The 23,563-nt window shown below is 39.9% G+C and overlaps 1 protein-coding gene across 1 annotated transcript in view; it reads right to left on the reverse strand.

Annotated features, from left to right (window-relative positions):
- GPR126 (G protein-coupled receptor 126) overlaps positions 1-23,563 on the reverse strand; it is a 113,548-nt gene that overhangs the window by 55,096 nt on the left and 34,889 nt on the right. The window contains exons 3-5 of the mRNA XM_010574611.1: positions 13,855-14,196; positions 7,513-8,133; positions 1,445-1,513 (exon numbers count right to left, since the gene is read on the reverse strand). Coding sequence (XP_010572913.1) covers positions 1,445-1,513; positions 7,513-8,133; positions 13,855-14,196 — 1,032 coding nt within the window. The remainder of the gene's footprint in view (positions 1-1,444; positions 1,514-7,512; positions 8,134-13,854; positions 14,197-23,563) is intronic.

The following is a 23,563-nucleotide window of genomic DNA, read 5'->3' on the forward strand; positions in this document are numbered from 1 at the left end:
GGTAATATCTTCTACTAGACAAGTTAATAAAGCTGGAAAAAAGGATGAAGCTTTTAGAAAAGCAGGGTTGTTTGGCTGAAAGTGTGTCCATTTCTGCAGCCATATTAGCTGACCTAATGAAAGATATTCTCCCTCCTTTCACACCACACCATTTTGATAGATGAAAACACTCAGAGTTCTTCAAAGAGAATACACAAAGTTCTTTACATGGTGGCTCTATTACTCTACATATAAAAAGACTAACACTGAATAATTGTTCCTGTCACATTTACCTAAGGTATTCCAGTAGTAGTATTTAGATCATATTGTGCTTTGTGAATATGATGCCTGAAAATTAGTTTGAAATCTGATTATGGACATAACTGGCATTTCCCTTTCCCTGTGGAGACCAGTACAACATGGTCCAAGAACCTGAACCAAATTTACCTCAGGAAAATCTGGAAGTACACTGAAGACTGACATAAATCTCTTACTGGCTTCCCAAGCAGAGTGCATTTTCCTTTTTATTTTTAAGCTAAATCTGATTTACTTGTAAATGTTGGTTTTGAAAGAGTTCTGAGAATTCCTCTTCCCCTTTTATATTTTATTCTTTCCTGTCTTCTTCTTCCACCATTCAGCCTGAAAAGGGTTACAGAGCTAGACATTATTTTTGGTGCAGCTGCTGCTGTGATTAAAGTTTAACATAGCATGCCACCCCTCATTAGCAAGTCTGTGTTCACAAAGGTATTGTGGAAACGGGCTGATGTTGTTCATGTCAAGCATTTTTACAGAACTTCAGCCTCTAAGTAGAGCAGAAGGAACTAACTGTCCTTGCATGTCCAATGATTCACATGGCATGGAAATCTTTAGGGTTCACCTATTCCTTGCATTCAGCTGAGCTGACCTTTAAAAACATCTAATGAATTCTTATATGTGGTGATTTTTACACTATTAAACCATCACTAAGTGATGTTACAAGTGTTTCATTGACTAATAGCTGCTGGATTTTGCAGTTTGATGTTAAATTTTTACCTGTTAATCTCGAAGTATCTAGCTTCAAAATAGCTTATTGGAAAAAGAATGAATAATAGTCAGTTCCTTTATTTACATCTGCTCATTTCTTACTTACAGATATACCCACTTCTTATCCTGGTTAATATTTTACTGTCAAAATGTGCAGGAGGAAAAGAGATGGAGAAAGAAATGAAAGCAGTCAATTAATTCAGTTTTGATATAATGGACACTATTTGGAAAATGTATTATCAAGGGAGTGATCACATTTTTTCCACATATTGTATGTACAGGACACCCACACACTTGATGGGACTAAAGAATTCCTTTCCTTGCTATTTTTTTACTGCAGTTCACCCTTTTAGAAACAATAATAAAAAGAAATGGAATAAAAACCCCAGGAAAATAAAGATTTCCCTAAGATGAAACTGCAAAAATGACCCAGGCTTCTTACCTTGGCAAAGGCTTCCCAGGTTTGCACAACTGGTTGGTTCGATTGCAGAAGAGGGAATTAGGTATGACCCTTTAGAAAAACGAAGTAAAAGAATCAGAAAGGTTTGGCTACTGGGCATAAAACTATAAAGTCTGAAAATATGTTATATCTTGCAGTGACACAGTCCTTTTCCTAATTTCTCTCAGTGGCAAAACCGATACTGCCATTTGCCTATAAGATTTATGTGTTTTAATTTTCTCTTGCGGCTGAGGGATCCACAAAAACCCCATTGATTTACAAGTTACAGCCACTTACATATTCTCCCCCAGTTTTCTTAGCTTTCGCTAAATAACATCCCATTAAATGAATGCAGCTCGCGTGTACTCTGTGAAACAGCGTTAAGCGGAGGGGTCAGTATGGCCATAGGATTTATGCAATCTTCATGAGTAGTAATGCACACCTTGGGAGAAGCAACCACGCTCCGCTGCTATAGCACAGGTTACCTACCCAGCACACGCTTCTGAGTAATCTGCCTGTGACAGACACCAGCCAGATAAAAGGTGATTAAACTTGTTCCTCTGCCCAGGGTGTGGGCATGATTAATATTCTGGTATGCATGATTTATAAGCAGATAATGTTACAAGTCTGTATCTCTAGTGAATTATTCATAACAACATGCACACACTTTGATGATCTGGAGGCAAAACCAGGGCATGTAAGAATGGCTACAGAAAAACAACTGGTGAAACTGCATTAATTACACTTTGTGCATCCCAGTGGTTCAGCTGCAGATACAGCTGCTTTTGCACACTCTGTTGAAAATAATCGGGCTGTAGAGCGTGGCATAATATGAACCTACTGGGAGCATTGCCCTTTTGGCTTTTGCTTTACCACTTCAGAATCATATTGACTTAATGAGGTTCTCTCATGAAACATTGTATCCTTCCATAAAATTACAGAGCCACCACCCATCAGCTCGTAAAGATAGCTAGGAAAATATTTCCTGTGGTGCAAGAACAGATGAAGCATGGGGCCTCGACACAGAAATCATGTCATGCCACAGATACCATTACATTTATTGCCGACAAAAATAGGGCAGAATTTAAAACCTGCAATCCTCAACAAATATTAAAGCTCAGGGTTGGGGTTTTTTTTTGGCATTTTTCTTTTTGTTTTTGTTTTTTAAATAGATTAAGAGATACAGGCAAATTCACTTCCTTGGTACACTTCCTATGAACTCCAGGAAGGATGTTCCAAGTGAACATACTAGCTCCTGTGTGAGATTCCCCCCCCCCCAAATATATTTGCTAATATTAAACAGTCAACATCAAAACCTGCTAATGTCCTCTTCGCTTTGTATCATGGAAGGATCACCTGAAAGTTGGCTTGGAAAATCTGTGGACCTTCATATTTTCTTCAGTGAGTATTTAAAAAAAGATTGTGATTTTATTTGGTGAAGCTAAAAAAAATCCAATCCAACTTTACAAAACACTTAAGTCAGAAGACTGTATTGGGTTTGCATGGCAAGGTTTTGGTAGCAGGGGGGCTACAGGGGTGGCTTCTGTGAGAAACTGCTGGAAGCTTCCCCCATGTCTGACAGAGCCAATGCCAGCCGGCTCCAAGATGGACCCACTGCTGGCCAAGGCCGAGCCCATCAGCGATGGTGGTCACGCATCTAGGATAATGTATTTAAGAAGGGGGGAAAAAGAACCTGTGCAACAGCAATTGCAGCTGGGAGAGATGAGTGAGAATATGTGAGAGAAACAACCCTGCAGACCCCCAGGTCAGTGCAGAAGGAGGGGGAGGAGATGCTCCAGGCGCTGGAGCAGAGATTCCCCTGCAGCCCCTGGGGAAGACCATGGTGAGGCAGGCTGTCCCCCGGAGCCCAGGGAGGTCCACGCTGGAGCAGATCTCCACCTGCAGCCCAGGGAGGACCCCACGCCAGAGCAGGGGGATGCCCAAAGGAGGCTGTGACCCCGTGGGAAGCCCACCCTGGAGCAGGCTCCTGGCAGGACCTGTGGACCCGTGAAAAGAGAAGCCCACGCTGGAGCAGGTTTTCTGGCAGGACTTGTGACCCTGTGGGGGACCAACGGTGGAGCAGTCTGTGCCTGAAGGACTGTACCCCATGGAAGGAACCCATACTGGAGCAGTTCATGAAGAACTGCAGCCCGTGGGAAGGACCCACGTTGGAGAAGTTTGTGGAGGACCATCTCCTGTGGGAGGTACCCCACGCTGGAGCAGGGGAAGAGTGAGGAGTCCTTGCCCTGAGGAGGAAAGAGCGGCAGAGACAAAGTGTGATGGACTGACCGCAACCCCCATTGCCATCCCCCTGCACTGCTGGCGGGAGGAGGTAGAGAAAATCAGGAGTGAAGTTAAGCCTGGGAAGAAGGGAGGCATGGGGGGAAGGTGTTTTTAAGATTTGGTTTTATTTCTCATTACCCTGCTGTGATTTGATTTATAATAAATTAAACTAATTTCCCCAAGTTGAGTGTGTTTTGCCCATGACAGTAATTGGTGAGTGATCCCTCCCTGTCCTTATCTCAACCCACAAGCCTTTCATTATATTTTCTCTCCACTGTCCAGCTGAGGAGGGGAGTCATGGAGCAGCTTTGGCGGCACCTGGCTTCCAGTCAGGGTCAACACACCCCAGCTGTATGCTTTAAAGAGGAATATTTTCAATAAATATATTCAGTAAGGTTTTAAAGTTTTAATTTGGTTGAATTCTTGCCAGACTAGGCATTCCTTCAGTGTCCACTAAAGAAAATATGATTTGGATGCAAACAGATACTTGCCAAAAGGTACTTTATGAAGCCAAATGGCATGATCAGTAATGTGAACAGCAGATATGGACCTGTATTATGGACACTTTGTGTGATATATCTCACTCACTTCAAATGTTTAAAACTCAGACATCCGTATCTGCTCGTCACGCTGGACTTTCTTTATAGTCAATGGGGAGGAACAGGCACTCCCACAGCAAAAAACTTCTGACTTCACTGAGACATCTTCTCCAGTATGAGATGCACTGACCTTTGGAACAGCCTTTTTCATTCCACTATTCATAAACACCACTGAGGGCAATTAGCTCAGCCTGAAACATCATTCAGCTGCCTAAGGCAGACAGATCCCACCCTGAGTTGAATCTGACAGTGAAATTAAGAATTCCTCTGGCCTTTGGGAATGAAGGACTCATACAAAGTGTACATGAAGCAAATGCAATTGCAGGCATAGACAGACATGCAGTCACATTACCCTTAAACTGAGTAGATCATATCCTGCTATAGGTGTAGCCAGTGCAGGCTCCAAAATCAGTACCAGAGGCTGATTAAATGCTCCTCAGTTTGCCTGCCCTGAGCTCTGAACTGGCGTTGTTACACCACTGTCATTACCTAGGCTACTTGTTTTAAAATTATTCTGGATACCCAGGCTGTGTACATATACCTTTAAATGCAAGCTGTGCGAAGGTACGGCAATAAAAACAGAATTCCGACAAGTCTTACAGAAACACCCCACCATGACTGCACAGCTGTGAAAACATTAGTCTAAGGAATAAACTAAGAGAAGGTAAAACTATGAAAAGATTATCTGGAACAATTTGCCAGTGTTTTTACGCTCCATAAATCTACTTGTAAAAGGTTTGTCTGAAAAACCATGAAAATAATACCCCTTGAAAAATGTAAGCACTGTTCAGGCACAGATATGTTGAGATCACTGCTAAATGCTTGGTTTGGTTTTTTTTAAGTTACATGCTGCTTCCTGGGGAAGCGTTATTGGAGCTGTGTGAAAACCTCCTTTCTGCATAAATCCTTCCATTGCTGCTACATGAAGCCCAATCAGTTAGAGTCATCCCCCCACTGCCAACGGTTTATTCATGGTTGATAGCCTGACTCATCAACTCTCCTGTTGAAGGCTGGTTTTACAATGAAGGCTTTTATTCAAGAAGATGAAGGGAAGAAAATTCTAACAATTCCTTCTCTGGAATGAGTAACCATTTTTGAAATGACACTGCACCCAGTACTTTCTGTTAGGAAATACTCTGGTTCAGGAAAGCCTGTATCATAGAGGGTGATTTAATATCTTTAAAAGAAAAAGACTGTCTAGTGAGTTAGTTTTCTCCTAGGCTTAGTTAGAGGAAATAATGATGCTTATATATAGATACATTTGAAGTGGCTTGTACAGACACCTGGGCCTAACATAGGAATGCCAATATACATTTTCTAGAATAATGTTCTGCTGTAAGGAAACTGCTGAACAATGACATCCCAAGGAATAAAGCTGTCAAATGAAAGCAAGTATATTGTTTCTATGACCATAGCTGTGTTGTTACATTTGTGTCACAGGACTATACAGTCTTTAACAGAAAGAATGACAAGACCCATACTCCAGTCAAAATTAAATGACACCGCAACATTTATAGAGGTCTTGGTAGGTTGTTTAGCAAAAGTATTGTGGTAGTCTTCACGGTATAACAGTGTAAGAGGAGTAAGATTTTCTGGGAAGTTATTTTCTGTCAGATCAGTTTGTACTGATAGAAAAGCAACAACATTTTTGTCCAGAACACCTTTGTCAGTCATGGTCAATGTTTAGATCAGCCTTTTCTTTGCTCTGGCAGAGGGGTGAAGGCATCTAGTTGCTTGTGCTTTTATAGAGGTGTTGCTTAATTTTTTTTTAGCAGAGGCATGCTGAGAGCTGTCCCAGAGAGTCTAGCTGTGAATGAGTACCTCACGTTTTGGTTTGAGTAAACTAAAGCAAGCAAGATGGTTTTTTTAGCCACCTTAATCCCTCATGAGCTATTAGATACAACTAGCATGCCTTAATGATGCCAGCTTCTCTTTTAAGCTAAGGATTCTCAGACCGCTGACAGATGCTCTGTCAGGAGATGCTTATATTGACACTATTTAAACTATGTTTAAATGAATAATTAGTCAGGTGCCAGAGGAGCAAGAAGGCAAAATTGGAGAGGACAACATTAGACAGGAAGAGACCCCACGTGGTTCAGAAAGAACCAAGATTTTTAACTGTTTACTTTGTCTTTTTTTTGTTTGTTTGTTTTTTTTAACAAATGTATATTTGCTACAATAGGAGGGCTCAAACTCTGTGGACATGGAGTTTGATAGCAGTTGATTTTCACAAGCATCATATGCATGTGTATAGGCTACTGCTGGCCATGATTCAGATTTTCCCCTATGCATTTTATAATTATCCAAATATCTCTAAAGTTGTTACTAACCAAAATATTCTTAAAAAAAAAATACTGGTCCAAAGTGACGAAGATTTTTCACTTTTGATTTTTTTTTCATCTGGAAAAAATGTTCCAGTAGAAAATTATCAACCAACTGTAATAAAATATACATATATAAAAATTACACCTGGACATTTATGAGGATCAAGTGCCTGAGCCATGAAATGAGAATAGGTTGGACAATATATTGAAATTTATCTTCTGGAGTAATCTACAGGAAGAAAGACCTTCAGTAATTACCAATTAAAAGAAGGACTGATAATATGTCATCAGGAAGATAAAACATGATGATTTTGATCTAAAATCTTCCTTCCTGTCTGCCTCCTCTAATTTAATCTTTTCTTGTACTTTTTCTGTCTTATGCATTGCTGTTTGTCACTGCTTTTGCTGGCTCTGCACACACAGCACAAGGCTAGCAAGTGCTCCTTCCGGCTAATCAAAGGGCCAAAGAGCAGGTACAAAAACATTTACTAAATGGTTAGTTAACACACTTTTTTTTTTCCAGAGACCACCATAATCTTACTTGAGGCTAGCAGGTGCTTGCCTGTTACCCCCATTTCATATGAGTAGATGGCCAATAAACAAACTGTTTAGGAAAAGCTTTAGTCTGCAGACCATTTCAAGTCCCATATACTTAGGGGAGTTGTTCTTTCGGAAATCAACTCTATACCCTTTCAAAGCCTCTGTGTATGGTAAGAGTTGAGCTAAAGTCTAAGAAAGGTAAGACCTAGCTGTTTTTCTTTCACAGGAAATCTCTTTTTCTTCTGTGCTGGTATATGATATGTTCAGCACAATGCAGAAATGTGGGGGGAAAATAAGCAAAAAAGATTTGGCAAGGCGTACTCACCACAACTCAAATTGTTTTCTGCTTTCAGTGCTGAAGTTGGAATACTCCAGAATTCATTTTCCCAGTCTACAATGTTTCCTTTCACATCACAGCTGAGGTTGGCCAGTGTTTGCGCATTCATGGTGAAATTCCAGAGGCGGAAGTTGTAAATGTCCCCATTTAGAGAGCTCACTTCATTGCTGTTAGAGCCCAGCACCAGCCTCCCGTTTCCAGGGATAACTTTGCCAAAGATACCTGGACAGTACACTATATGATAGGTGCTTTTGGCATATATACCTACACTGCCCGAGAAGCTATCCGCTACAACACAGAGCTGTTGAAAGGTTCCTGTGAAAAACTCTGCATTTCGGGGCAATGCATTCTCAAGGATGCACTGTGTGCCTGAAAAGGACAGAAAATGGCCTTTTGTGGTCTTCCCAAAGCTGAAGAATTCTGTTGACAATGCATCGGTGTAGGAGAAAACCTTCCAGTCATCATTGTCATCGCTGCTGCCCTTGGTTGCTTCAAAGCACAGTGTAAACTGGCTAAGCTCTGGCACTGAGACAGTCTCTGCCACGGACACAGCATCGACGTCGGGAACCTGGGGAATGATGACTTTCTGATTCCTCAGAGACACAGCGACTAGAACCAAGAGCAGATAAATAAATTAACAAAAAAAATAAGTTCATCCTATAGAAACAAAGGCAGACTGGCAGCAGGGGTTAAAGTAACATTCAAATCAAACATTTGTCAGGTGTTTTTTATCACTGTAATATAGTGATAGCACACACGAAGTGGAATTTGGTTTGGGAGTGCACTCAGCTGAAAATATGCAGAGTTCCTTTTCAACGGCACAGAGAATGCTGTGCTACACACAGTTAACAACCCCTCAGGTTGCATTAAGAGTGATATTAGGACATATTACCTACTAACTTCCAACTCTGCCTCGGCTCACTCTATAAAAATTAATACTCATTCATCTAGTAAGGATGCATTAGGCAATGGAATAAACCAGTTATTTGAAAAAACACAGTATGACTTGCTTTTAAGATATATTATTTTAATTACTTGTCTGCATGACTGCATTACACCAATGAAGTTCAGGCCTTGCTTCTTTTAAATATCGCAATAGAAGAAAGCCCCCATTACATTCCTTGGCAAACTGAAGCCTTTTGTTCCTGAATTCAGCTAATGGGTTTCTGCAAAACGTTAGGCATCTTCTCATTTTGTCCCCAGCAGCCTTTTGGTTGACTACTGCAATCACATGTTCATGAATATTTATATCCAAGCTGTTCACTATTTGCTAGTATTTGGGTCAGCAGCTTTGGATTTTGCACAAGTGTCTAGAAATAGCTAGTTCTCTTGCAAATATGCACTGCAGTAAGGGTATTTAGGCATGGGCAGAATTACTCCATCTCTAATCATTATTAAGTATTCTCATTTGCACTGACAAAATGGCTGCCACCAGATGTGAAAAACAGTATCACACAACATATGCTTCTTCTCCATGGGTACATTAATGAGAATTCTGTTCAGTCTACTTTGGAGAACATTATTTTTCAAAATAAAGTGTCCATATGCTCAGTTTTACTGGCACATTTATAGCCACAAAATTCTCCTAGTAAATTTCTCCACAGAAAGAAGTTTTAGGTTATCAGTCACGCAAAGGCATCGAGGTCAACAAGGCCACATTGCAGCAGCCCTCAGTTTTATTTCTGGCTCTGCAGTTCTGTGGCAGACCACATCTCCAGCAAATGTCTGCTACGTCTTTTATACATTTTCACAGTGTATATGCTGGAAGTGAAACTGTTTTTTGCTAGACCTGAAGAATAACTGCCACAGTAGTCTCCCCTGGGATTTTTAAGTGATGCCACAACGCATATTTTAATTACTACACCTGTTCCCTTCTCAGAATGAAATAAAAGCCTTTCAACATGAGAGAGTGAGATATGTGAGGGAAGGGTGACTGTCACACCGCACTCAGAAAATGAGACAGATATATGGGGTATAAGGATTCTGTGTAGTCTGTGGTGGTGCAAATTCCCTTTGCCAGCTGCTTGCAAAGACTCTGAGCTCCAAACTACCCTATTCGGATATACACAAGGACATAATTTGACCAATATATTATATAGTAAAATAACATAAAGCATTGCACATTATCCGCCAACCCAGCATGTGGAGAATGGGAGGGAAGCGAGAAAAATACTGGACTTTTATAGTTACTGGATTTACTTCATAGATTTTTTTTTTCTTCCCAAGGGCAGAAGTATGTTGTAAGAATTTTATAGATAGAAAATGTGTTCAACTCTCCATTGAAAACAGGGGTATTTTTTTTCATGGGTTAATTATACTGTAAGCTTCTTTATGTAACATGGAAAGAGTTCCAGAAGAAGTATAAGGATTCAAGACTGGAAAAAGAATAAAGCTTATTCATACAAGCACTGTCCAGCCTGTGTTAGGGTGGTCAGGAGAGTTATGGACCACCTGGTCACATTTAAACAGTATAGGAAGAGAAATAAACAGGCAGGATGTTGCTCCAGTACTGAACAAGTCTATTCAACTTTGCTGTACTCATCTGAGAGATTTAGCCACTGGCACCTTCCCCATACAGTGAAAGGACAAAACTGACAAGTATTTTGTCCATGTGGAGAAAACAGAATCCTGCCATCGACATTAAGCGCAGATCTCTTTCCTGATTACTGTTGCACAGCCAGTCATCATACTGATGAATTTCAGATGTTAGTATTGGAGAAACCCGTTATTCTCTGAGGAAGAATACACATATATTCTTGGAATATTCATCCAAGTGTTTAGACTACTTTCGGAATGATGTTAAATTGTTTCTGTTAGGAATATAACTGGATTACAATGCACGGGGGCTTTTTTGGACACATTGCTATTTACGCATGAAGAATGTACAAAAGTCTTGGCAGCCTGGACGCAGGAGGAGCGACCAGCAACAGGCAGCTCACTGTTCTGAGATCCACATCTGCTTTTACAGGAGCACTGGGATGCACAAAGCCCGCCTCTGCTGCTTTTTAGAGCCCCTAGCTTACTTGCAGCTCACTGTCCCACATCTCATACACCCCTTTACACATAAGCAAACCAGGAGTCCCTAGATTGTATTTTACAATCCCTTTCAGGGAAAATGGCTTTCCTTCCAGTTGATGGGCTTTTCAGCATGGTTTGGTGCTTGAGCAGTGGCTTCTACTGTTCCTAGCTTCACTGCTTTCAACTGTCCTTTCACTGATGCTGGAAGAAATGCATCAACTTAATGAGGTCTGCGAGTGTCTACATACCAAATACCTGTTTAAGAGTATTTTGTTACTACCGCACTGAATTGTGCTTTTAATCTGGGCTACTGCAGTACTACTCAACTGTGTGTTAGTTTTACATGACATTGTCTTAAGCGTTTCTGTACTAACAGAGGTCTGTCAGCTCTCCTTCCTCTCTTTTTGGTGACTGAGTGACTTTCACTCACCAGTGGAGCTATTACTTACGCAGTTAACTATTACTAGAAAATTATTAAACATGCCAGCTCTTCAGCTGGTGTAAATTGACATAATTCCCCCAAGACTAGCAAAGCTACATTCATGTACTGCAGCTGAGGATATGGCCCATCCATCTGCTGTTGGTGTTTTGCAGGAGGTGACAATCAGGAAAGGCAACATTTGCACCGGTGGCAAACTTGTTATGGATAACAAGATGTGCTCTGTGAAACTCAGTTTGAAACTGCTCTTACATAAAACCAAGCAGTCACACAAAAGCTGTTCTATTCTCAGTTAATTCCCTCCCCAAACTCACTTACTCTCTTATATTTGTCTTTTCCCAAATATATTTTGTTTTGTGTACATACTGTGTATTAGGATATACCACTAATACCTTTTTAAATGCCATTTCTAGATAGTAAATTGGTGTGCGTCTTTGAACAGCCCTTTACTTTCCAACTTTGCATTATTCTGTGAAACTCAAAATTGAACAAACTAAACTACTTAATTTTGTTATTTACCTATGATTGTTTCTGAGAAATGAAAGAAAATATGAAGGTAACGCTGTTCCTCTTGCTCTGGGAGAAATTAATGATTTTGCCCAGGTATCATGTTCATAGTAGTAACAATGGTGTCACCTTGACAAAGGAGCTTTGAAAAGCCATTGGGGACCTGAAGTGAGGGGATGTGCAATCTCTCCAATGGCTTTGGGAACTCTTTGCAAGGACAGGAATGTGTAGCACTGACATCTGCCATGCAGATGCATTGTAATTTCAGTGTGTGTGTGTGCATCGATGTCCTATTGTCTATATGCTTTTATAACTTGAAAGTATAAAGCAGTATATTGTCATCCCTTTACCAAGCCCTTTTTTCTGTATCCATTGCCAGGTTAAACACTGCCATGATCTTTGTCTGTAACTATCTTCTGAACCCAATGTAATTGCACAACTGCAGGCAGTAAGCAGAATACAGTTATAATTTGCCCTAAATGCATGCAGCCAGCTCTCCTGGCATCCATGGTCAAAATCAAGATGTCAGGTGAGAGTTACAGATTTGCAATAATGAAACAAAATTCAGCAGCCTTAGCCTAGATGCTTAACAGAAAGCCTAGACATAGGGTTTCTGAGCTAATATATATGCAAAACGTTAAAATATAAGTCACTGGTGAAGGTCACTGACACCTTTACTCACACTGGGGAGTAGTCTTCTCATTCAAAATAAAAGGATATCTTCCAAGACTATTTAACTTTAATGGTGCTATCCATGAACGTAAGGTACTATTCAATTTGGCATGGAAGTAATATTTTGCTTTCATAAAAATACATTACCTATAGGTATATATACACAAAGGGTTCTCTGACTATGTCTGTGGACCTTTCCTCTGCTCCTCAGTGAACACATCCGAGGGTAACATTGCATCTTTCAATTCCAATTCTAAGTCATCTTGTCACTTATACTTAAACTTTAAAATATTAAAGAGGAATAAAGAAGTAAATCATTTTGCATAATCTGATTGCATGTCACTTTTTTATGATCCACTTGATTTTACAACTTCTTACAATACAGCAAGAGCTGCTATTTTCAAACAGAGAAACCTTTCAGGAAATTTTCTTCCACTTTCACAAGAGAACAGGTGCTCCTAGAATTACAACTACATTCATTTTGTGAGCATGAAAGGACCTCAGCAGAAAGAAGTATTTTTAGCTCCTCTGGTATAATGTAACCTTTTTTCTTTTCAGAACTGCACACAAGTTTTGCTGGCATAATCAGGACTACTTTTGTCTTATGATTCCTGGGGTTTACTATCTTAATGATTTTAAAATATATATGTTTAGTAAATATAAAAAAAAAAAAATCACGAGGAAGATGTGCTTGTGACTGAAGAGATAACTGCAAAGCTCCCTGCTCTGTGTTTTTACAGCAGCCAGCTAACCAACAGAACGTAAGCATACTACAGTAATATAAATGCTCAATGCGATAGTGGTATTCAGTCTAAGGTGTGTGATTTCAACAAAAAGAAAGCGAACTGAGAGCATGTAACTGTAAATTATAACCCTTAAGGGGAACGAACTGTGCGTAGCATATGGGGCCTGTAAGTGATCATCCTAATGCCCTCCGTTACCGTGCGGCCCTTTAGAGTCATGTGAGAGCAACTTCTAATTAATGCTTTAAACAACAAAACAAACATCAATCACATGTTATTTGTACCCTTATCTTCTAGGGGGAAAAGCATGAGTGCCTTTTTTTTTTTTTTTTTTGCAGTTGTTAGGCTTTTTAAAATCTAGGCATTGCTATGTATTTAAGGAAGGGAAAGAAAGGTAGCAGTGAAAGGTAGCCATTTGCCATTTTGCAATGCCAGTTCATCCCTGGGAGTTTGTTCTAGAGGCTAGAAGAAGCTCTGAGAAGTTCTGCCTTCTGCACAAACTCCTTCTCACTGTTGGGCATTTCAGTGGGACAGAGGTCCAGGCCGGCCTTGTTTCTGGCTCAGCTGAGTTCCCTCTCACATTGTCCTTTAGGCTTCTATGTCCTTCTGCAGGTACGCTGACCTGAAGGACAGGTGTCCTGCTTCCAAACACTCCAGCGTAAATCTGCAGGGAAACGCACTATTAATTAGACCTGAGGTCTTTGCATGTGAAAAGTTTTTCTAACACACTTGATGTCATGTCCCAGAATTAAATAATTTCTTTTCATGCAAAGAAAAATAGATTAGTTAAAAAAAAACATACAAGAGAACTCTGTAGTTTTACCCTGCAGCCTCCCCATCCTTTCCCTTCTCATGGAGGACTTGATTCCTTTGGGAAGTTTTGTTCTAATCCTTATAGGACATTTCCTTCTAACATCTATAAGAGGGATGAAATGCTTTGGGTCTACTCACTTCGTACATAGCTGGCATTAAAACCTTTCTTTTGGATACTGAAGTCGCTTTTAAATGACACGATCATTTCATTGCCGGTAGAGTTATAGGATAATCCTTTGGCAGTGATGCCACAAAGGTTCATTGGGCTTTCTCCATTGTCTAATGTCAGTGAATCATAAATACAGCCTGGAGCTTCTTCAATGTCAAAATCGATAAATGTTAGCTGTATGATGAATCCATGAGGTGCTCGGATGATCCACTTGCACGCTTGGCTGTTGGGATAATCACTGGGGAAGCATGGAGAAGTGAAAACTCCAGAGGGGTCAGTTAGCACAATCCTACAGTCGTAGCATCCGTGAGCTGGCAATAAAAATGGAGAAAGGCTGGAGGTCAGGAAGAGAGATAACTTAACAGGAAAGCTATCATCAACACAATAACTAAATGTATTTCTATACAGAAAAATATAAACAGAGATAGGAGGAAGAAAGGCAGAAAAAGGCATGGTTTCTAGTGGGCAAAATGCTGGAGGAATAGTACAGCATAAGAATATTTTGTAGAAGAAATACTACACAAAAGAAATATAAATTATGCTGCTAAATATTCATTTGTGCACACAAAATATCTGCTATGTATATTGACCTGACAAAGGTGAAGCAAAAGCAACATTTTTGAATTCAGAAAGGCAAACGAATTCCTAAACTGCAACTTCAAAAAAGATGACTGGTATCATTTACATTTTTTGGCTGCTGGTCTGATGCTGACTGGTGGCTATTGCAGCAGCAATGTGCCATGCTATTGTTACCAGTGGAATGTCCCTGGAATGCAGCAGCACAAGAGACGGGTTGAAGAGTGGCAGAAGCAGTAGCTCTGCAGAACTCTGAAAGGTTAGTCATCAGCATTTCTGGCAAATGCTGTCCACATCACCCAGAAGGGTAGCAGTGAGCTACTGTTTTTTGAATCAACAGCAAATTACTGCACTCTTCCCATGCTGACTCAGCTCCATTGACATATTTGTGGCAGGCAGGCTCTAAGAAATTCTTGTCTTATTCCTCATACTCCTTTGCTCACCTGCTGTGCTTATCCACCAAAATTTCAGGCCCAGTTAGTCCCCAGAGTTGCGTTTCTTGTTTGGTTTACATTAGCTCATTTATCATATATTTACTTAGTGTATTATATGATATAATTACTGTGAACTGCCTGCTGCTAAAATCTGTAACAGTTTACCAAAGCAGCACTGAACAAACTAGGTGGGAACTGAATATTGCCAATAGATAACCAAAGAAACTAACTGGCACATTTACGCTGAATTACTTTGCAAACATTTCTTTAGGCCACAATCCTGCATCAAGTACTACAAGTATGAAAAAAATAGAACAATGTGAACATGCATTATTAGTTGCCCAAGCTAAAAGCAACTAAAAAAGTTGCCAAGTGTAAACTACATATGGAGCAGCCATAAAACAGGAACAAATGCAACAAACTTCTCCAAAGAACCCTTGATGTTTCTTTCCACTGCTTGGGTCCTGATATTGTTCAGTCACATTCAAATGGTGTTTGGCCTAAGCAAATTGTCATGGTTTAACTCCAGCCGACAACTAAGCACCATGCAGCTGCTCACTCACCTCTCCCCCCGCAGTGGGATGGGGTAGAGAATGAGAAAAAAAAAAAGTAAAACTCGTGAGTTGAGATAAGAACAGTTTAATAGAACAGAAAGGAAGAAATTAATAATAGCAGTAATAAAATGACAATAAGAATAATAAAAGAATTGGAATATACGGTACAAGTGATGCACAATACAATTCTCACCACTTGCAGACCGATGCCCAGTTAGTTACCGAGCGGCGATCCCCCTCAGCCCCACTTCCCCCAGTTTATATACTGGGCATGATGGCACATGGTATGGAATATCCCTTTGGCCAGTTTGGGTCAGCTGTCCTGGCTGTGTCCCCTCCCAACTTCCTGTGCCCCTCCAGCCTTCTCGCTGGCTGGGCATGAGAAGCTGAAAAACCCTTGACTTAGTCTAAACAGGACTTAGCAACAACTGAAAACATGAGTGTGTTATCAGCATTCTTCTCATACTGAATCCAAACCATAACACTATACCAGCTACTAGGAAGACAATTAACTCTATCCCAGCTGAAGCCAGGACACAAACGGACACTGACTCTGTGAACTGGCATGGCAAAAAAAGAAGCAGTTTACATCTGCAGGGAGAATCGTGAGGTGTATTTTACAGAGTTTTTATAATTTTTATTTCCAAATCATGAATTCATATGGCCCCAAAGAGGTAAAGAGACTATAAATTAATCGGGGTCTCAGAGCCAAATACAGGCTGGTTGCATTAGAAAAGATCAGTGGGATGCTTATTTGTTCAAATGAGAAAAAAAATTGTCCGAAAGATTTGCAAGTAGCTTTGGGAAGAAGTGGCACTCATGACACAAGAAAACTTGATCCGTGTAGTACAAACAGGACCCTGTCCACTCTTAATTTCTCTGCAAATCTTTACAATTGGAGGACTATGCTTACCTGCCCTGAAATGCTGCTGTTCCATTTATCAACCAGAAAGGGAATATTTACTTATTAGTACGGTAACTATAAATCCTGCAGTTGTACAAACAGATGACAGCTTCATCCAGTGTTTTTTGCACAGATAGGTATCAGTCCTCAGAGAACCACCCTAGACTGAGAGGAGGAGAAACAGGAAAAGCACGCTCTAAGCCACAAGCCACTGCGGTCTCCAAGCCAAGGGTGAGTGAGCTCTATGGGGCAGAGGAGCTGTAAGACAGCTCCAGCCGGAGCTGCCTCCAGCTGGAAGGCTCAGTCATTCGCACTCCTGCCTTTCTTATTGCTAGGATGAGGGCTACAGGGGCTGAGGATTTGGCAGCACACCGCGCTGACTCTCCTACTCATTTCTGTCAGAGAAATAAATGACACAGAGCTATTGGGACAATTGAGAGCTTTCCCTGCACACCCAGATGGACCTGAAGCCAGGGACGAAGCTGTTAAGTGATATAAATACATGCAGGAACACGGGTGTTAATGTACGCTCATTCAGCCTTGGACCCCTAAAGTAAATCTCAAGGGCATTACAAAACATTGCTGGACCAGAAAAAATATGCCGCTTGTCAGTAAAAGTGTATCTCTCAAATTGGTAGAATATTACATTCAACATGAGATTGGAAAAGTCGTATTTGTCCATGAGAAGGAACACGGACATTCTTCAGAGAGGCCCACCTTTATTAACTCTATTTATCACCATCAGCCAAAACAGGACTCAGCTCTTCTACTTATCTCTCTCTTGAGTATTTATCATTGTTTCTAAGTTGTGTAAAAACCCCCATCAGTACACGTAACAAAAATACTTTTATCCCTGCTGTCTGTCACTGTAAACACTAAACCAGAAATGTTATTTGTTTTTTTACTCTTTTAATCTTTTCACTAACATAATCTCATTTTATTATATCCATATTGTTTTGTTGGTTTTACAGAAATAACGTAAAAAAACAGCCCCTAAATTTAGGTAGGAAAATAAGTGCTCAAAACTTTACATACACAGAAGAAACAGATTTGGTGAGCAAAATAGTTTACTTTTTTGAAGTGGGTTGGCTCCATTTTGGCATAGTTGCTATTCTGTCCATGACTGCAATTTGAAGGAGAAATATCCTGTTTTCATGCAAATGTCCACAGTAGTAAGTAAAAAGAAAAGAAAACAAACAACAAAACTATATATAAACAGAATGGTTTTGAATGGAACTTTTTGCACAGCTTCTCATGAGATGACAGTTATTTTTCTATAAACACCACCTATTTTACTCATTAAAGAGAGGAATTGCTGTGGCAACCTTAGGCTGTCAGCCAAAGCTGACAGCTATTTTGCAATCCCATTGGCCCAGAACAGTTCTGAACTGTGGACACTGAATACTTGTTGCAATACACACCACAAGGATTTCTACAAGAATCTGAGATATTTTATTGATTTTAATGGGAACAAATTTAGGTATGATATTTTTGGTCAGGAACCCCACATACCCAGAATCTGCCTGTCGAGTATTTTTTATCGCCCTAGGCGTCAGGAAATTCACTCTCTAAATATATTTTATCCAATAAAAGCCTTCATCTTTTCTCCCTCTCTCTTGTTCCCCAAACCAAAATGAACACCCTCCCCATAGAGTGCAATCAAGCACTTAATTTCAACATTTGCTAAATTGAAAGTTTCACTGTGCAATTCATTTGTCTCCATCATGAGAATACCCTGGAGTATGGTAGCCGTATACTAAAAAGGAAAATTAATAAATTCCTCTGGAGTATGTTAGAGCTTTCACCAAAGTTTTCTAAGTGATTCACAAATGTTAAATAACTTCAGAAGGGGAAGTGACTGTAGGGGAAATGGCTTTTTCCCTCCTATGATGCCCATTTTATAAGGATAAAGTTAGGCATGGAGATAATGGGCAAAAATGGCAAAAGTTTCCATGGATTTTGGGTTCCTAATTTAAGAAATGAGAGTACTGATTTTCCTTAACTACTTAGTATTTGCAGAGGGTTTTATATGTCCAAAGCACACTATCAATGACTTCAAACTGCAGCTGGGAGAGCAGTCTGCCAATCTGGCCCATTGTAGAAAATCCACAAATGAGTACTTAGTGGCCAATGGAAAATTTTGGTCAAAGCAATTTGGCCATCTTTAATAGGAACTTATCGGTAAAGGCAAGGATAGAATCCTGTTCTCATGGTTGCCAACTTTCCTAACCATGAGACCATTCCCTCTCTTCTGTGAGTCTCCTGCCTATTTCACATATATACCTTTTAATTGCTATGAAGAGGAAAGAACCTTAAACTAGTCTTTCTACACCATGTTGAATCATCTGAAGACTGTCCTAAAACTAAGGGGCTAAGGGAAACAGTATGTGACTCATTAAAGATTGCACCATACAAACAGACATGTGCACATGCAAACCTCATATCCTATGGAATGAAATTAATCGCCCAGTTTGTCCTGTCTACCAATTTTGTCTCTTTATAGCCCCAGCACAGAATTCTACCATTTGAACTCATGAAGACACCTGTAGGCACTGAGATATACAATTTGAAAGTGATTTTCACAAGCCATTTGTCAGCAGCTGAAGCCACAGTCAGACCCAGATCTACAATGCTGAACTGCAGATTTGGGAAGGAAACATTCTGTATATAACCTCGTCCCATACGTTCACACTTCTCTTTTTTTGATTTCTTCTTACATGACTAACACATTCCAGCACTTGCCTCCAAAATCTGTGCTAATACTCGTATTTTCCTCTAGCTCCTCACACTTCTCTACTTCTCTCCATTGTCATCATTTTCCCCCAAACCCTCATCTTTTGCCGTATTGTGCTCTGCACTTCTTTCTCAGGCATCAGTTTCGATTTCAACCTCTCCACCTGCTTTTATTTCTGCACTTACCCAACCTTGGAGAAATGCCGGACAACAAGTTTTGTTTGGCCAAGAATTTTTTTTAAAAGAGCAAAAGCAATCCAGCTTGGGACACTGCCTATTTCAGCCCTAAAGACTTAAAGTCTGTGAAGGTTAGGATCAAAAGAAAACAGGGTCTCTGGGAAAAAGTCTGCCCTTGCAATTCGTGCATTATTCAGTTTGTTTTCACGCTAAGTTACACCTTGCATTGGGTTTTTCTTTTTCCAGCTGTAGCATGCAGCTGGCTTTCTGTGCAGCATTTTCCACCTGACAGAAGTGTAAATGACTACATATGTGTAGGCGGTGGCACAGGATACCAACAATAGCCAGTGTGGGTTGAATTAACACTACTGGTATTTTTTTTAATCCATTAAAAATCCATTTAAATAAAAAAAAAATCCAAAAAAAGTCCCCCATAAAAGTAAGATAGCATGCTGCTGGATTTCATTTTGGCATGAAAATTAACTCTACTTCTCCCTGTAGAGGACACAACTTTCATATGAAAATATCCTGAAATAAATCTATGTAGCTCTGGGATCGAATTTGCAGAAAACAGCACAAAACAGTTTATGTTAACTCTGGTCTTATTCAAGTGAACAATAAAATCTCCCCTGCCTGACAGAATTAGGCCAATCCTAAACCACAGAAAATCTTAGCTATAGTACTTAGCACTTTAGACATAAAAAAGCAGTACAAAATGAATTGTAATTTGCTTTCATGTAGACATCTGAGAACATTTAAGCATTTCACATACATTTGAAGAGGTAGCACTTACAAGGATGGTAGTTTTGAACTGAGTAAGAGAGAAGTACGGGGAGGTGACATGATGTAGGCCCTTGCAAGCATGTGGCAAAGCCCAAATCAGAAGTGAAACCTTACAATCATTTACTGTGACAGCACGAAAAAATACCTATTTTGATGAACATTAGGCAGGAAAAAATCTTGCTTTATAATAAGCAATTAATTGTTGGGAGTTTTTTTTCTATTTCAAGGATGTCATAACAGAGATACGGCCAAACGTTAGGTTAAACATATTTATGACTCCAAATAGATAGGTGAATGATGTCAGCAATGGGCACACCTGCAGACAAGCAAGAGGAAGGGCCAAACCACAAAGATGTGGGTGGGCTGGAATGGCTACAGAACAAACAAACCCATGTTATTTCAACGAGACACAAACACTAAACCCAGAACAGCTATCACATGGCAAAGGCTTCAACACTAGCTTATCTTCACTTAAAAAAAATCATTTTGGACGTAAAGGGGATCTGTAGATCTACAGAAATACCTATACACAAAATGTGAATGTATTAATTGCAAAAAAGTGTCATGTCATTTGCTCTGGACATAAAGTAACGCTCTGCTTACTCACTTATAAGTTAGTTATAAGACATATACAAATTTTTTATGCAAAACATTAAGCAGAGCACTCTTCTGGAGCCTCTGCACACCAAACCACGTTGTCTGCTCTCTGTGCAACCCACAATTTGACCGAGTTCTGAGAAAGTGCAAATGAGGAGGTTTGGTAGGTTTATTTTTGCTTCTTTATTTACTTTCCAAATTGTAGAAGCTGTTTGATCTCCCCAAAAGATCCTTATTTTTCTACAGTATGCTCGCCTGATAAAAATTACTATACACAACACATAATAATCTTCAAATTAAACAAACAATCCTAACTATTTAAATGTGTGTATTTAAAAAAAAAAAAGAGGACAAAAATAAAAACCAAAAACAACAAAAAAGGATTATCTCTGCAATAAAAAGAAGGGAAGTAAGACTGATGTATATAAAAGTTTGTCCCTGCTCATACGGTGTTACAGGGCTGAGGTCTACTGTCTGGAAATATGATTGTGATTGTGTATAAATGTAAATGTCCCCTGATGTGTAATGATAATGTGGAACCATTTCTACTTCAGCATTTCTACAGTGTGCACAACCCTAAATTCACAAAAATCTTGAGTAAATCTTAAAATCTCACAGATATGATTTGGATTTAAGCATGGACTTAAAATTCAGCAACTGTTTAAAGTCTTTTCTTGCACAATGATGCCTTTGAGTCCTGTATTTGAAGCTTTACAATCCCGTCTTCAGCCTTGCAGCCCCCTCACGGAAGAACGGGAGGGCATGACTCCATAACTGTTGCGGTATGAAAACAAAAGGGGAATCACTGCCTGGACCCGAGCAGTGAGGAAGGTGTGCTATCTTCTCTAGTTTGATCATTTTCTTTTCCTTTTAAGGAAAGCAGTAATAACTGGACCAAGCTACACAAACACCCATTCAGGGAGACCCACTCTCAGACACGCAGGTTGCATATGAAAAGCTGCTTACTGTGTGATTAAGTAATTAACATGAACCATTTTACACCTGGCCTAACGTCCACACTGCAGTCCATATTCTTCCTCCCCTTCTTTGCCAACCCACTGGGCATATTCTAGATTTCCAGGTTGCTGACTGAATTTGGGGGGAGCGAGAGGTTGATCTTTTATATCAATCTGTCACAGAAATAGTTCCTTCCAATCTTTGAATTTTCTTCCCAAATTACTTTCTGCCTAAAGACCACGAAAGGCAAAGTAAGGTTTGCTTCTAATTCAGTCATGAACTTTCTAAATATGTCACCATGTCAAAGTCTCTTATTCCCTGCCCTCCCCACTTAAAAATAGAAGCATTTCTCCTCTGGGTAGGGTTCAAACCTGTCCCATCACCCTTTGTTAGCAGGATGTTATATTAACTTCCAGCTCTGCAAAGGCATTAGTAGCAGGCTTGATGCTGGACAACTTGTGTGTGGAGAATTGTATTTCAGCTCACCTTTGAGGGGTTTTAAATTTCTCCAAACACTGAACAGTTAAACTGCTGGTCACTAAAATACCAGTACAATTTAAATAATTCTCTAAAATATTCCTAAAATACTTATTTATATTAATAGGTGTAGAATATATAGAATCCCCAACAAGATAAACATTACCAGTTTTTATGTGAAACCAGCTGCATAGAATCATCAGCAATATAACCAGCATAATTAAAAAAATAAAAATCTTATAAGCTTTATATGAGTGAAATTTTATATTATCCTACCTAAAGCTGCAACACTTAAGTGCATTTTGCACAGCATAATAAAGATGCAATTAGGAAGAATCTTTCATCTCTCCATTATTCTTAGTTTGCAACTGTGACTTTTTTTGTTGATTTCTAAGAAAACACTATTTTAAGCACTATTAAAAACTCAGTCCTGACTCTCATTCTGCATCATTCCCATTGCATCATCTGCATAGTACTCCTTGTACCCAGCAACAATTTAAAGCCTCCATATTCCTGACTGGAAATAGCACATAACCCTGGCAGAGCCTTTTATAATTCAATGAAAGACAAGATTGTGCTCTCACAAAATAATTCAACAATTGGGTTTTGGCCACTGAAGCCAGGAGACAAAGAGAGTACTATGCCCTGACCAGTCATATCAGCTTGCCTCGCATCTTCTTTTGCTGCTGCATTATGTCCTGCAGCATATGCTTTAAATGGCTGAACCGGTTGGTGCACCTAAGAATAATGAAATGGTAGGAAAAAAAACCCTCCTCACAGGACAGGCTAATATATTGACATATATGAATGTGTAACTGTTGTCTGTGAAGTCACTTATTAATCCTGCTTCCTGTTGCTCTAACCCTTACTGCTTATCAGATTATTAACAAATTAAATTTTTTGTCACATGGAATTAGAACCGGTTACTTTCTTTCTTTTGTAAGACAAGAACAAGGCACTTAATAAAATTTTATGTGGCAAATTGAAAACTGATAAAAGACAGTATTTTCTCTTACGTTACAACGTCAGCCTGTGGAACTCTGACCTGAAAAGTATCAAAGCAGGGAACATAAAATTCGGAAAGCCAACAGACATTTTTTCAAGTATCTAATAAGACCTCTGAATCCCTCCAGTTATATAATAATTGATAAGAAGACACATAACCATAAGGAACTGCAAACCTCATAGCTTATGCTTGAAATTAACCTCAACCAACTGATGAAGAACAGTACTAATAGCTCCACCTTGGTGCTAGGCACCATCCCAGGCTCTGGGACTTGACTGCCCGTTCGGCCACTGTGCTCAGGCCAGCCCAGCCAGCTCTTCTCCAAACTTTCTGCACGTGGCTCAGCAGCCGGCACAGGCCAGGGACCTTTCCCAGTATGCAACATGAATACAGCTACCCTAGTTCTTAAAACCGTGTGCATATGGGACACGGCGTGAGCTGGCCTCTGCGGCAGAGAACTGCCCTGGGCACGTCTCATTT

Source organism: Haliaeetus leucocephalus, unplaced genomic scaffold, assembly GCF_000737465.1.
Source record: "Haliaeetus leucocephalus isolate CR32 unplaced genomic scaffold, Haliaeetus_leucocephalus-4.0 Scaffold450, whole genome shotgun sequence".
NCBI lineage: Eukaryota > Metazoa > Chordata > Aves > Accipitriformes > Accipitridae > Haliaeetus > Haliaeetus leucocephalus.